Below are 13,307 nucleotides of genomic sequence, written 5' to 3'. Positions count from 1 at the left end.
TACTGTTTTTTGATCACTGTGCTCTGTCACACTCTCTTTATAATTTTTTAATATACCAAATTGCCAAACTTATTTTGTCCTTGGGGACTTCGTATTTGGCTCTTCCCTCAGCCTAGAGCAGTGGTTCTCAACTTTCCTAATGCTGCGACCCTTTAATGCAGTTCCTCATGGGGTTGCAACCCACACTTTGAGAACCGCTGGCCTAGAGTATCTCCCACGTATCACCTGGGGTGCCTCCTCACTTTATTGTTTTTATGTCACCACCTCAAAGACACCTTTCCTCACCAATCCTAGTTAAAATTAAAATAACTGCCTTCTTACTACCACCTTCATTACTCTCTGTCTTCTTACTCTGCTTTATTTTTCTTCCAAATACATAACTAGCTGATGATGTTTTATGTATACGTTTATTATTTCCCCTTCTGGTTTTTTTCTTTTTTTTTTTTTTTTTTTGAGACAGACACTTTGTCATTCCAGTAGAGTGCCATGGCATTATAGCTCACAGCAACCTCAGACTTCTGGGTTCAAGTGATTCTCTTGCCTCAACCTCCCAAGTAGCTGGGACTACAGGCACCCACCACAACACCTAACTATTTTAGAGGAGAGGTTGAGACTCTTGCTTAGACTGGTCTTAAACTCATGAGCTCAGGTGATCTGCTCGCCTTGACCTCCCACAGTACTAGGGTTACAGGCATGAGCCACTGTGCCCAGTCTTATTTCCCTTCCTAAGAGAATGAAAGCTCCCTGAGAGTAGGAACTTTGTCTACCTTGTTTGTTAGGCTAAGTACCTAACTTCTCAGCATATGCAATATGTGGTAAGTTCAGGGTATACTCTGAGAATGTGGTGTATTCTTCATGCTGGTGGGCCAACAGTGCTGTGTTAGTTGGGTCTCATCTGTCTGCTAAGTTCGATATGGGAAGCACTTAGAATGGTCTTGGCAGGTAACTGAGCATTCAGTCAGTGTTAGCTGTTGTTATCTTTTATTATTGCCATTATCATTAGTAATTGCTAGCTGGTTCTCCAGTTTTAATGTTGACAAGGAAGAGCTATAACAATGTTTACCAAAGTGTTAAGTGTGGATCGATCATTGCTAAGAAAGATGATTTTATATGATTCCTAGACACATCTTCTTTTAACCTTTAGGAGTTATGTGTTTTATTTTATTATGTAGTATGAGAATATACTATGTATAACTAGTCCATCGAATGTGATTTTGTTGATGTTGTTTTTTATTTTCAATTCATAGTAGTATTTATTCTTTCAAAATAAAATAATTTAGGTTTGAAGAACAGTTACTTGAAGTAAAAATATTAAGTTAATAAAAGTACACTTGTCACATAGATAGGGCAAAAACTTTAAGGTAGTAGAGAATGAATTAAAGTTTAATCTACAGAATTGTCATTGGACATGTAGGGGAAATTTTATGCAACTAAAACAAAATATTCTGGTAAGAAACATTTTTGGACTGCTATATAATTTTTTATTCTTGGGTTGCCTTTTTAAAAAACTGAATTAGAATTTGCATATAATTCTAATTGCTTTAAAATGTAAAAAGTTATTTGACAGATCTGATTATTCCTTTTAATTTACATTTTGCTTAGTTTTAAAAAATGAGATTAAGGTGGAAATTTTTTTTTCTTTTTCAGTTGCACATGTATTATTCAATCATTTAGAGAAATCAGGATTGGAAGATAATTCTCTTGAAGAACTCAAGAAAAGATACGGTGGTTGATTCCATTTTTATTAAAATGATGGTTTTTCACTTTCATATGTAAATTTTTTCTTACTGAAAATAAAGTGTTTTGCTTTTTAAAAAATGAAGTTATATAGGAAAGGACTATCTTTGGACATGAGTTAATTTTAACTGTAAAGTGAATTGTGACTTAACTAGTGAGAAACATATTCAAATGAATTATTTATAAGTTTTTCTGAAAAATAAAAATAAAAGCAATGAGGTATATTTGTAAAGGTTAGTATTTTATTGATGAATATTTATTATAGACACATTCTTCAGTTCCCCTATAAATGTAACATTAATTTTATATTTTCATGAGTTTTTGTGTCCATGTGGCCAACCCTGCTTCCATTAGTACATGAATAAAGTCAGATTTGTGTAGAGGAAGTACATAGCAAAATTGGTTCTTTATTAAACTTTTTAATATTGTGCCAGTTTGCTAACATGAAGTCATTTAGTTATAGGGTATGTATTTTTAATATTTATGTTGAAAGGAGGCTTTTAACTAGACTTTTTATTATTATTTTGAGACAGAGTCTTGCTCTCTGGCTTGACCTAGAATGTAGTGATGTCATCAAAGCTCACAGCAATCTCACACTCCTGGGTTTAGTGATCCTCCTGCTCAGCCTCTTTAGTAGATGGGCCTGCAAGCCCCAATCACTATGTCTGGCTAATTTTTTTTTTACTTTTTGTAGAGACTGAGTCTCGCTGTTACTTAAGCTGGCCCTAGGCGGTGCCTGTGGCTCAAAAGGGTAGGGTGCGGCCCCATATGCCAGAGGTGGTGGGTTCAAACCCAGCCCTGGCCAAAAAAAAAAAAAAAAAAAGCTGGCTCCGCACTCCTGTGCTCAGCTGTAGACTTTTCAAAGTGAAGATTCATAGAATCTTTAAATTTTAATGCCACAAGATTTTTCCCTCATATCCATGCTAAAGACAGATAAGGTAAAACAAGGTATAAAACATTTTAAAATTTGGAATGTTTAAAGTAAGAAGTGTCATATAGCTTGTGTGTTTCATGAGTGTGGTGTTTGTAAGCTTTTGAAAATAGGGTTAGTACTTGATTGATCTCTGGAGTCTGCATAATACCTAGCACAGTCGTTACACATAATTAAAATTTATAAAATTTAATTGAATTTGACACAAGAATCATATTGAGTAAATGTTCAAAATACCTGGCAAACTTTGGGCATAGTATAAATGTTGGTGGGTCATACCAGCTTGATTTTAGAGGATCTAGATAGTTGTTATCAGCATCAGTAAGACAGTCAAATTAAAAACTGTGTATTGTTCTCTTGGTCATTTTTATTGCCATTATAGTTATTACTGTGCTTATGGATTGCTTGAGAAATAACCGTAATCTATTTACAAAGATGATTTCTCTAGTTTGTGTTATACATTTTTGAGATGATCATAATTGCATAGTCTGAATGTTTCAGAATACACTTAGGATTGAGTTTGTTAACTTTATTCATTACTAAATGCATTATGCTATGCAAACAAGCAATGAAATTTAGCTATTTATATATGGCTTATAACTGACTTTTTCTCAAGTCATTAAGTTGATTCTGATACATAGAAAAACACTCCAAAGGCAAAAATTTTCTTTTCTTTTTTTTTTTTTTTGCGCACAGTTTTTGGCCAGGGCTGGGTTTGAACCCACCACCTCTGGCATATGGGGCCAGTGCCCTACTCCTTTGAGCCATGGGTGCTGCCCTTCTTTTACATACTTTATGATGCATTCTGCTATGATGGAATGTTTATGTCTCCCACAAGTTCATGTGTTGAAATCCTAACCCCTAAGATGATGGCATTACGAGGTAGGGCCTTTGGGATGTGGTTAGGTCACGAGGGCAGAGCCCCATGAACAGGATTGTTACCCTTATAAAAAAGGCCCTGGTCAGCTAGCTCACCCCTCTGCCATCTAAGGCACAGCAGGAAGGCACTGTCTGAACTGGAAAGTTGAGCCCTTACCAGATGCTGAATCTCCTGGTCTTGGACTTTCTGGCCTCCAGAACTGTGAGATATGTATTTGTGGGTTTTTTAATAAGTTACCATTTTTAATATTTTGTGATAGTAGCCCAGATGGACTAACATGTAATCCTTAGAAGAAACTTGGAGTCTGTGTGAATGGCACCCTGGACATAATGTGAGTGCTTTCTGATATGTGTAGTGGATGATCCTGTATGATGTGGACTTGGGGGTGGGAGCAGGTTGGGAAGCAGAAGGAAGCACTGTGGGTCATGCCAAGTTTTACTCCTAAGGCAGTTCCATCCACTGAAATAGATACCACGGGGGTGACACACCGTATGTGGAGATAGTTTGGTTGGATGGCGGAGAGATAGAAAGATTCGATTTGGGATCTGTTTGATGGGTGCTTCCTTGGTTGTCAAAGTAGATTACAGGTGATGATTTGGGTTTGGGAGTAAAAAGCATTTAAGTGAAGTCTCAGGACTGGATGAGATTATTTGATAAGTGTAATTTTATCTTCATAACTCATTATTGGTTCTTCCATGTGAGTTTTTAGGATTGTTTCCAAGTTTGGGAGAATGTCTACCACATTTCTTTTGCATTTGAGCTGTAAGATTTGGGGTGGTATTTGTGTCTGTATTTCTGACAAGGCAGAACTCCCATTTTCCCCGTTTTTTTTGACCAGGCATCCATGAAGCATGTGCTTATAATTTACATGTCTGAAGACTGGGAAGTGTTTCCACAGACTTGCTTCTGGATCTATACATCCACCACTGCAGTGTTCTTCTGGGACTGGTTACTGTCTAATACTGATACCCTGGTTCAACCTGTGCTCCCAAACTGGGCAAGTGGACAGTGTGGACAGTAGGAGTGTGCCTAAAATCTTCCTACATTGAGATGAACGTGGTGCAAAAATGATGACAAGCCAAGTAAATAGGTATGATGTGTCTCCTAAGATCAGCTACTCCGTGGTCTAGATCCCCAAACGTCTGGCACACGGAAGGCAGAGGGGAAAGAGGCAGCGGCCTAAACTGGTTGCAGTCAGAATACCTTAGTTTTGAGATTTTGTAAAAACATGGCACTGTATAAACATTTTCCTAGCACCTCTCCCAGGCCTTGGAAGTGCCTGTATAAGTGAGAGTCTCTGAGCTTGAGCTTTATGAACGTCCTAAATTCGGCTGTTTACTCAGTTCACACTGCTGAGCCAGCCCTGCACGGTTAGTAAGCATCTCTTCCCTTGTAACACCGCAGGTTTTTGATGCTCAGTCCATCTCAGATACTGAATTTCTGAACAATTGAAGGATTAGGGCTTTTTAGAGCTTCATGTATTTGGTGTTTATTTTCATCTTACAGGTCTCAGTTACCAGAACTGGCCCTGAAGAATAAGTCATTTGCTTTCTCTTGCCTGGTTCACCTCCTTCCCTTCGGACGTGGGGTTTGGAGCCTGTACCCTTCCTTCTTTTCTATTATTTTGTATCCTGGTATTCACTATCTTTCATGGTTCCTCCTCTGACTATAAGCACAGATTTCCCGGTGCAGAGAAGTGGTCCTTGGATCCTGTCAGGGTCCCCTGCCTTTTCTGTGTCACCAGTGGTTCTGTGATGGTAAAATTCTTTCCTTCTTTGTTCTCACTTTTTTGACCCTCTGTAGCCTTTGACCTGGATGACATTTCATTGTCTTGGCTCTTTCCCTCCTCCTCATGACTTCCTCTCTGTTTTTTATTGTGTGTCTTCAGTGTCCAGCCCTTGGCCCCCTCCTCTGAGAGCTTCACTACTCAGTGAGCCTTTACCGATAACTCCCAGATTTATACCTTAATTGCTCTCATTTCCCCCCTTTCCCTGGCTATGCACTAGCCATTATTCCCTGGTGTGCTGTTGCTGACCACTACCCAGCATTCTAAAAGATAGTTCATTGCCCTGGTGCCCTAGCAGCCCTAATGTAGCCAGCTTTCCTGGTGCCTTATTTAATGGGGCCCTTCTTGGTTCACACAAGATATTAAGCTCCAACATCAGCATTGTGTTTGACCCCTACATCCAGTTACTCATGAAGTCTGGTGAGCTTCTCCCTTGCAGTGTCTGTCACTTGTCACCTTGTACCCTAAAGCTGGTGGTAACCCTTGATGAGTCCCTGGATGCATTCCTGCATAATTCAGTTGGTGCCCCTGCCAGTCCTTCAGCATTGCTGTCATGATCACCATGCACACAGCCTTCAGGACACCCCACTCCTGGGTCAATGAGAGTCATCTTCTGGGTTAAATATTGAGACAACTGGTTTGACCAAAGTCTTTCTGTATTTGTGGATTAAAATTTTAATTCAGCAATGTATGTATCAGGTGTTTTGCTAGGTCTTAGAGATACGAATATTAAAGCCACAACTCATGTACCTCAAGTATCTCAGTTGGGAGAATTGGACAAAAAACGTCAACTATAATAAAGGATGTAATGATAGAAGCCTAAGAGGCAGGGCTCAAAGATCACCTGGTAGGATGGAGAAAAGCATCCCTGTGGGGCAGACATTGAGGCTCAAATACGAAGGTTAGAATAATTCAGGTAAATGGAAAACCATGGTCCAGGCAGAGCATCCTGGAATGGAGGAGCACTAGACAGGACACATTCAGGGATTTGCAGACAGTGGGGTGCTTGTTGGGGTTGGGGTGTGGGGAGAAAGATGAGGTGGTGAAAGCCAGGTCAGGAAGGGCCTTATTTTTCATGTGTGCACATCCTGATGACACACAGGTCTTAAACTCTGTGAGGGTAGTGATGTCATCTGAGTCATTAGTGCTGACACTGGCCTTGTCCAGGACCACAGCTCAGCTGTTTATTGACCGATCAGTCTAGATTCTTACCACCTTTTTTCCCAGATTAAGCTAGAATTAGTGAATTTCTACCCTCACTGTGGGTATTTAATGTAGGATCCTCAAATCTAATTCACTGGAGAATTATACTCCTCCCAACTTTTTCACTGTAATCACTTAAAAAGGAGAAGAAAAATGAAGCTGTCTATGAAATAGGCTACCCCAGTCAGTTTGATTCTATCTTTGTCAAATGATAACTTGGAACAACAAAAAGACTTAATTAAAAATTATTTTTAACATTGTTTTATTGAGCTTAAATAGGTTTTAAACTGAAGTTATTTTCCTTCAAACATGATAGGGATAGCCTCTCTTTAACTTGGCCCTAAAAGAAGGCTGTCGAGCCCTAAGGCTTTTCAGATGGGTGGCATCTTTTTACCGTTACATATCATCTTTTAATTTTGACCTGGTAGCAGCAAGGAGTCAAAATTCCTTACATCCCTCCTCTGAAAATGGTCACTTTTAAAACAGGAACACCTCAAGGATCCGGAAACCTTCGTTAGCTGCTGCTTACTATGGAATTTGAAATTAAGAAAAAAGACCTCAGAGTAGTTTTATTTAACAAATGCTGTTCATTTTTGCTATGATCTGAATGTTTGTATCTTCCCCCAAATTCATATTTTGAAAACTAATCCCCATTGTGATGATATTTGGGATCGGGGGGAGGCTTTAGGGGGTGATTGAGTCATGAGGGCTCCTCATGACTGGGATTATTGCTCATACAGAAGGACCCCAGGGAGCTGCCCTGTTCCTCTGCCATGGGTGGGGATAGCAAGAAGACAGGCCTCACTGGACACCCAACCTGCCTTCATCTTGGACTTAGCGTTCTCCAGAACTATGAGAAATAAATTTCTGTTCTTTACAAGCTACCCAGTAATTTGGTATAGCAGCCTGATTGGACTAAGACAATTTTAGAAAATCTATCAAACAACAGCAGCAGACCCAAGGCCGATGTGGGTGTGAAGCTCTGCCCTGGTGTCTGCTGAGTGAAGCTCTGGAGGAAGCTGAGGTTAACATGGCAGGTAGCTTCCAGAAGCCTTGGTCTCTTGGATTTGCTTGGGTTCTGGGATCCTGGAGGCCAACCCCAGGATCCAGGGATGTGGGCAGTGTATCTAAGAAGAAACCACTCCTTCAGTTTGTTTGATTTCTGTGGTTATAAGCAACCAAACAAATGGGATGGAGGAGACAGTCATTTCCCCTGTGGCTTATGGAATCTGTGCTGAGCTTTTGCAGTGACTGTGCTGTTGATAACTGCAAAGAAGCGAGACTTAATGACATTTGATGATTCTGCAGCTGGGGAACAGACAGGGAAGATGGCATAGAAGAGTTGGGGTCTGAGCAGGCCTGGAAGTAAGGGTAGGGTCTGGTTAGGTAGAGAAGGTTAACAGCTCCTCCAGCAAAGGATCCATTCTAGTTCCCATGAGGCACAGTGGGTAGCAAAATGGTAGCATGGAGATTGCTGTGGCAGCCATTTCCACATGGCACATGCCAGGCCCATGCCTCTTCTCTCAGGAGAGATTTCGGGAAGAACTGTAGTAGACTTGTGATTTGGTTTGGCTCCTGGAGGATCTTCTAGGACACATCAGCATTTAAGCTTGCTTTTGTTGTGCCAACCTGAGAGGTGAGGGGAAAACAAAAATAAAGGGAGCAGACAAGCAATTGACGTAGGGAAAGCTAAATACTTAGTTCTCATTAGAATCCTTTTGGTTTATTATCTCTTCAGGGAATCGTGTAAATGAGGAAGATGTAACTGGGTTTTAAGGGTCTGTTTTAATCTACTAATGGCTTGATTTACTGACATTTGAGATCCCCTGAGCCAGTGAACACACTGGTGATGACCTTGAGGCTGACAGTGGAGGTAGGGGGTGGGAGTTGTTTGATATAACTAGGGTATCACTTGGGTGGGTGAAGCAGATGAAATCAGGACAATATGAGCGAATTAATAAAGGCCGGATATAGGCCATAAGAAATACTGAAAAGCATGTAAAAATGTCATCAGTGGGAAAAATATTCTCAACTGCTAGTAAGTTACTGAAAAATACAGAACATTCTTCTGATCCCTGGCCCAGTCCTTCGGTAATGGGTCTGTCACTGCAGCTTCTCCTCCCTCAGGATGCAAACCAATTTGCATCAGGTAGAGCAGTGGGACACTGAACTTACTAAAGCTGGAGACGGGGGTTGCTGTGCATTGTCCATAATCAGCAGGCAAAAGTGATTCTAAATTAGTCTGACCTTTAAAAAATGAATTAAAACCCCATTTTATAGCCTGAGTAGTGGAAATCTACAAGAGTAGATGACTTAGTCATTCCACCGATCACATCCTAGAGCAGAATTTGCTGTACCATTTAGAATGCATCTGGAACTCTGTCCCAAAGAATCAGGGAAATGGTAAAAGATAAAGAGTTTCTATCATAACAAAGTCCTCTGTGCAGTATAGTTTTCTTGGCACTTTCACTCAGTTGATCTTACTTGACCCTGACAGCCGTACAGTAAGACAGTTAGAGCAGCTGTTACTTGATGGGAAAACAGAGACCTGGAGAGGTTAACTTATTTACCCAAAGTCCTGTCAGTAAGTGACCTAACTCAGAACTCTGTGCTGGTTCTAGAAACCCATATCAGGTCCTCTCTTATGGAATCCAGTAAACAACGTGGACTGAGTCAACTTTTACAAACTACTGAGTATGAATTCAGAGGTGCTATGGACTGAATATTTGTATCCCTCCCAAATCCATATGTGGAAACCCTCATCCCACCATGATGTATTTGGAGAGAGGGGGCCTTAGGGAAGTCACTGGGTCATGAGAGTGGGGCCCTCATGGAACTATTGCTCTTACAAGGAGGGGCAAGAAAGAGCTGTCCCTTCAACCCCCCACTCTTTCTCTGTTTCTCTCCTCTGCCATGTGAGGACACAAGGAGAAGACAGCTATCTGCAAACCAGAAAAGAGAAGCCTCACTGGACAGCGGGTTTGCTGCCATCTTGATCTGGGACTTCTCAGCGTCCAGAACTGTGAGAGCGAAAAGTTTGTTGTTTAAGCCACTCAGTGTATGGTATTTTTTTTATAGCCAAATGAAAACTAGAATTAGTCTGTGTATCAGTGGGATTGTAACTGTGCAATGTGTTTTAAAAAGATGATTTCCAGAGCACAGTACTTAGCACTTAAAATGGAGTTAATAAATATTTGCTAAATAAATGAATGATGAATGAATTGAAGCACTGTGGAATAAGAACAGGGTATCCAGATAAAGCCTTTTAAGTTTGGCTCAAAGCACTTGCCTAAGCAATAAAGACCTTTTCATCATCAGTGAGGATTATTTTAATTCTTTTTGTTTTACAGAATTGGGTTCAGAGTGCTCCCCCCCAAAACATTTTTTGAATACCAAATGAGTATTTTAACCAAATGAAAGTTAATTGGGCTGTCCTTTTCTGTTTCTCATATGAGACTCTGTTGTGTTGTTCACAGCAGTTCAAATAGACTTAATGATACCGCTAATTCCCGTCTGTATGTGCCCTGCTGTTTTCCAGGCCCTGTACCAGGGGCTTTGCGTGTATAATTGCACTTGATCTTAGAAACAGACGAAGAGGGAGAGGTTGTCTTGCAGGGCTGGGGTTCACACAGAGGTTGATGTGACAAAGACACGCTGCTCTTCATGGTAACACGAGAGTGCTGCAGATGCAGAGGCCGGATGGCAGCTGCCGTTGCCTTGGTATCACTGCCACCCATTGGATCTTCAGAGAAAAGCAGTCTGATAGGAATAAAGTGGAAAGCAAATTTTAATTTCTTAGATTTTGGTTGTTCACTATCTATAAAGGTCTCCTTTCACACATAGCAAAAAGGTCCAATCTTCAATAATGTTGTTCAGTATGGGAACTTGGGAGGAGGATATGGTGAAAGAAGGAAGTGTGGCCGACACCATTTGTCATGGCAGGTTTGTTCAGTCAGTTGGCAGGTCCCAGAGGCTCCCTCTGTGCCAGTTCCTGTGGTGGTTGGCTTGAGAAGTCAGCACTCAGGAAGGGATTTCAGTGTTTCGGGGGCAGGGTGGGTGGGGGGAGCTGTTAGGTGAATCACTGGATCTGCTCTGTCCTGGCCATAATAGCCTGATATCCTGGGCCGTGGTCGCGTAGGGAGGCTATGGGATCATGCTGGAGGGTCTGGACAGCTAGCGTACCTCAAAGTCAGTGTCTAGCTGTGGCAAGGTCCGAAAGGCCACCTTCTCTGTCAAGGAGAGCCCCTTTAGTGTGTCACAAAGTCTTTCTAGGGACTTAGAAGATGTGTGTGGGAAGCATTCTTCTTTTCCTCAGTACTTTAGTTCATGGAACCCAGATGTAAAATAAATATCAGACTAAACTTTGGAGAGGAAGTGATGTCACAGAAATTCAGTTCAGAAGGACTGTGCAGAAAGGGCTGCTGTTCTTGAGAGAGGGGGAGGTGTGTGGGGGGCGGGCAGGGGCCAAACCTCTGCCTGCGATGCTCGGGTCTGCTCTGACTGCTGGTTTCTCTACTTCCCTGCCTCTTAGTTGCCAACGTCAGTTTATTGGATGTTTATGGAGTCCATTTAAGTAATAAAGTATGGTGATTTGGGTATCTTTTTCATTGAGATAATTGAGTATGTGTTTCTGTAACATCAGAGCAAAAGTATATTTAATTATTAAGTTAAGGCAGATCCTGAATTATGGTGAAGCAGCATATTTGCAGTGACATAAAGGCAAGTTAAGACCAAAAGTTGTCATAGTTTTGTGATCATTCTTTAGGTGTCCCAGAGGTTGTATCGTGTTCAGATCTCTCTTTCGTACTCTTTGTACCAAGCCATTGTGAGTGCTGCACACCCTGAGTTCTTTGTGATTAGTTCCCATGAAGGCAGTAGCTTATTAGGATGGGGAGAGGACCAGAGGGAAGTACTCACCCACGGCTCTGCCAACACTAAATAGAGAAGACTGTGGAGCCAGTCTGTTTTTCCACCTAACATTGCTGTTGACTTGATTTCAACCCTAATAGCCTACAACGTAAGACCCAGGGGAGTGGTGGAAGCTCTGCTTGGCCCCAGACTCGATCATGTCCTTGACTCTGATCCTGGGGTGAGACAGCCACCTCGAAGTGCCTGAGGACCACCTGCCAAATACGTTTTCCTACCGGCTTCCTGGCATGCCTGAACATCCTGTCCTAGACTTCTTAGAGATGGAAACATTTTTAACTTAGCCCAGGCATTGTTATAATTTGAAAGTAGCAACATATGACCTAGTTAGTCCAAGCAGAGATGACTTTATCTGATAAAGCCCATATCACCCGCAGGCTTTGGAGAGGAGCCTTGGGATGCTGAGGTCAAGGGCTAACTCAGAAATGAAAAGGGTGATTTCACTGGGACATGGAGAAAGAGGAAGGAAAAGGAAGGTAGACAGTCTGATCACCTCCCACAGGCTCAGAGTCCTGCCTGAACAGGGCTGGAGAGGCTGAGGTCCCAGGCTCCCAACCCTCAGGTAAGTATTCAGGGGTCTGCAGGGCAGGAGTTTCACCAGATACTGGAGTATCTGGGTATTGTTACCTCAGTAATAACTAGATTGAGCTTAGTAGAGGGTGAGGTTCATGGGATGCTGTAAGGCAGCCTCCATCTGCCGTTAGTCCCTACTGCTAAGCGAACAGCAAGGCTGACTGAAGCCCTCAGGTTGCTGGAAAGGCAGAAACAACATCCAGAGAGCCGCATTCAGGAGAATTTATAGAGTGATCACCAGGGTGTCCTCAAGTGCTCCAGCTTTAGGGCATCAGCTGTCCCATTGGTGTCCCAAAACATAACCCGAGCTTCCTTGTGTCATCGGAAGATACCAGTTCTTTGTTAGGTCCCAGCAACAGCCCCCTCCCCCCAGGAGATGTTTATCTGCACACAAGTCCATCCTGAATGTCCCTGGTCAGCTGTCTTCCAGGCCCCTGCTCCTGCCTCCCTGCTGGGTCATCCTGCAGCCCCTTCTCTAGGCTTCCACTCCTCCCCAGCCCTGCTGAGCCCCAGGCGTGGGCATAGGCCCTTCCATAAGCCTTCCAAACACAGCTGATGCTAGAAGGCACTGTCTAACAACACTTTACAAATAACTTGGGAATGCCACTGGGACATTATGGGACTGAAAAGAACTTTAAGACCAGGCATCACTGCCCATGAGCCCACTTCTTTACACAAGTATTGTGCTTCTTTGTACAATAAGTGGCCCCTCTTGAAGTCCAGAGTTCTTCACGAGCTGCCTTAAGCCAGATGAAGCAAAACCAGCTTCCATCCTCTTAAAGTCTCTGTAGAGGTCACATTTGAAGGTCAGCATCTCATCCTGACAGCATCTCATCCTGAAGCCTGTGTACTTGGGTTACTCCTGGCTTTCAGGACTTCCCTGGAAGAGGGAGTAGGCATTTACCTTGGATCTGGTTCACAAAAACAAATTGTGTTTCCCAGAACAATGGGAGAATCTTCCCAAAGGAAAAAGAAGACCCAGTAAACAAACAAGGATTCAGAAAATGCTTCTGATTCCCCAAATGTTGGCTTTAATTTTGCTTTGTTTTGTTTCATGTCTATTATAATGAGTACCTGGAGATTTGATTTTGTTCTTTTTTATTCACCCTATCACTTTCTTTTCCATCTGAGAAAGCCTGATTTGGATAATTTGAGTTAGTCAAGACGTTTGAACTTGGTGTATAACCTTCCAAGTAAATTTCAGCCCTTACATTCTGAAATGTTACACAGTTAGGCTGCACTGCAAGTTTTCTTTTCTTTTTTTTTTTTTT

General features: G+C 42.0%; 1 protein-coding gene across 1 annotated transcript in view; it reads left to right on the top strand.

Moving 5' to 3' along the window:
* The window catches only part of RPAP3 (RNA polymerase II associated protein 3), a 40,147-nt gene extending 38,191 nt beyond the window's left edge, over positions 1-1,956 (top strand). Inside the window, exon 17 of the mRNA XM_012807478.2 lies at positions 1,648-1,956. Within this exon, the coding sequence (XP_012662932.1) occupies positions 1,648-1,733 (86 nt within the window). The 3' untranslated portion in view covers positions 1,734-1,956. The remainder of the gene's footprint in view (positions 1-1,647) is intronic.
* Positions 1,957-13,307: the final 11,351 nt, after the last annotated feature.

Source organism: Otolemur garnettii, unplaced genomic scaffold (genome assembly GCF_000181295.1).
Source record: "Otolemur garnettii isolate 467f Iridium unplaced genomic scaffold, OtoGar3 scaffold00070, whole genome shotgun sequence".
Taxonomy (NCBI): domain Eukaryota; kingdom Metazoa; phylum Chordata; class Mammalia; order Primates; family Galagidae; genus Otolemur; species Otolemur garnettii.
This window is presented reverse-complemented; position numbering and strand designations above follow the sequence as displayed.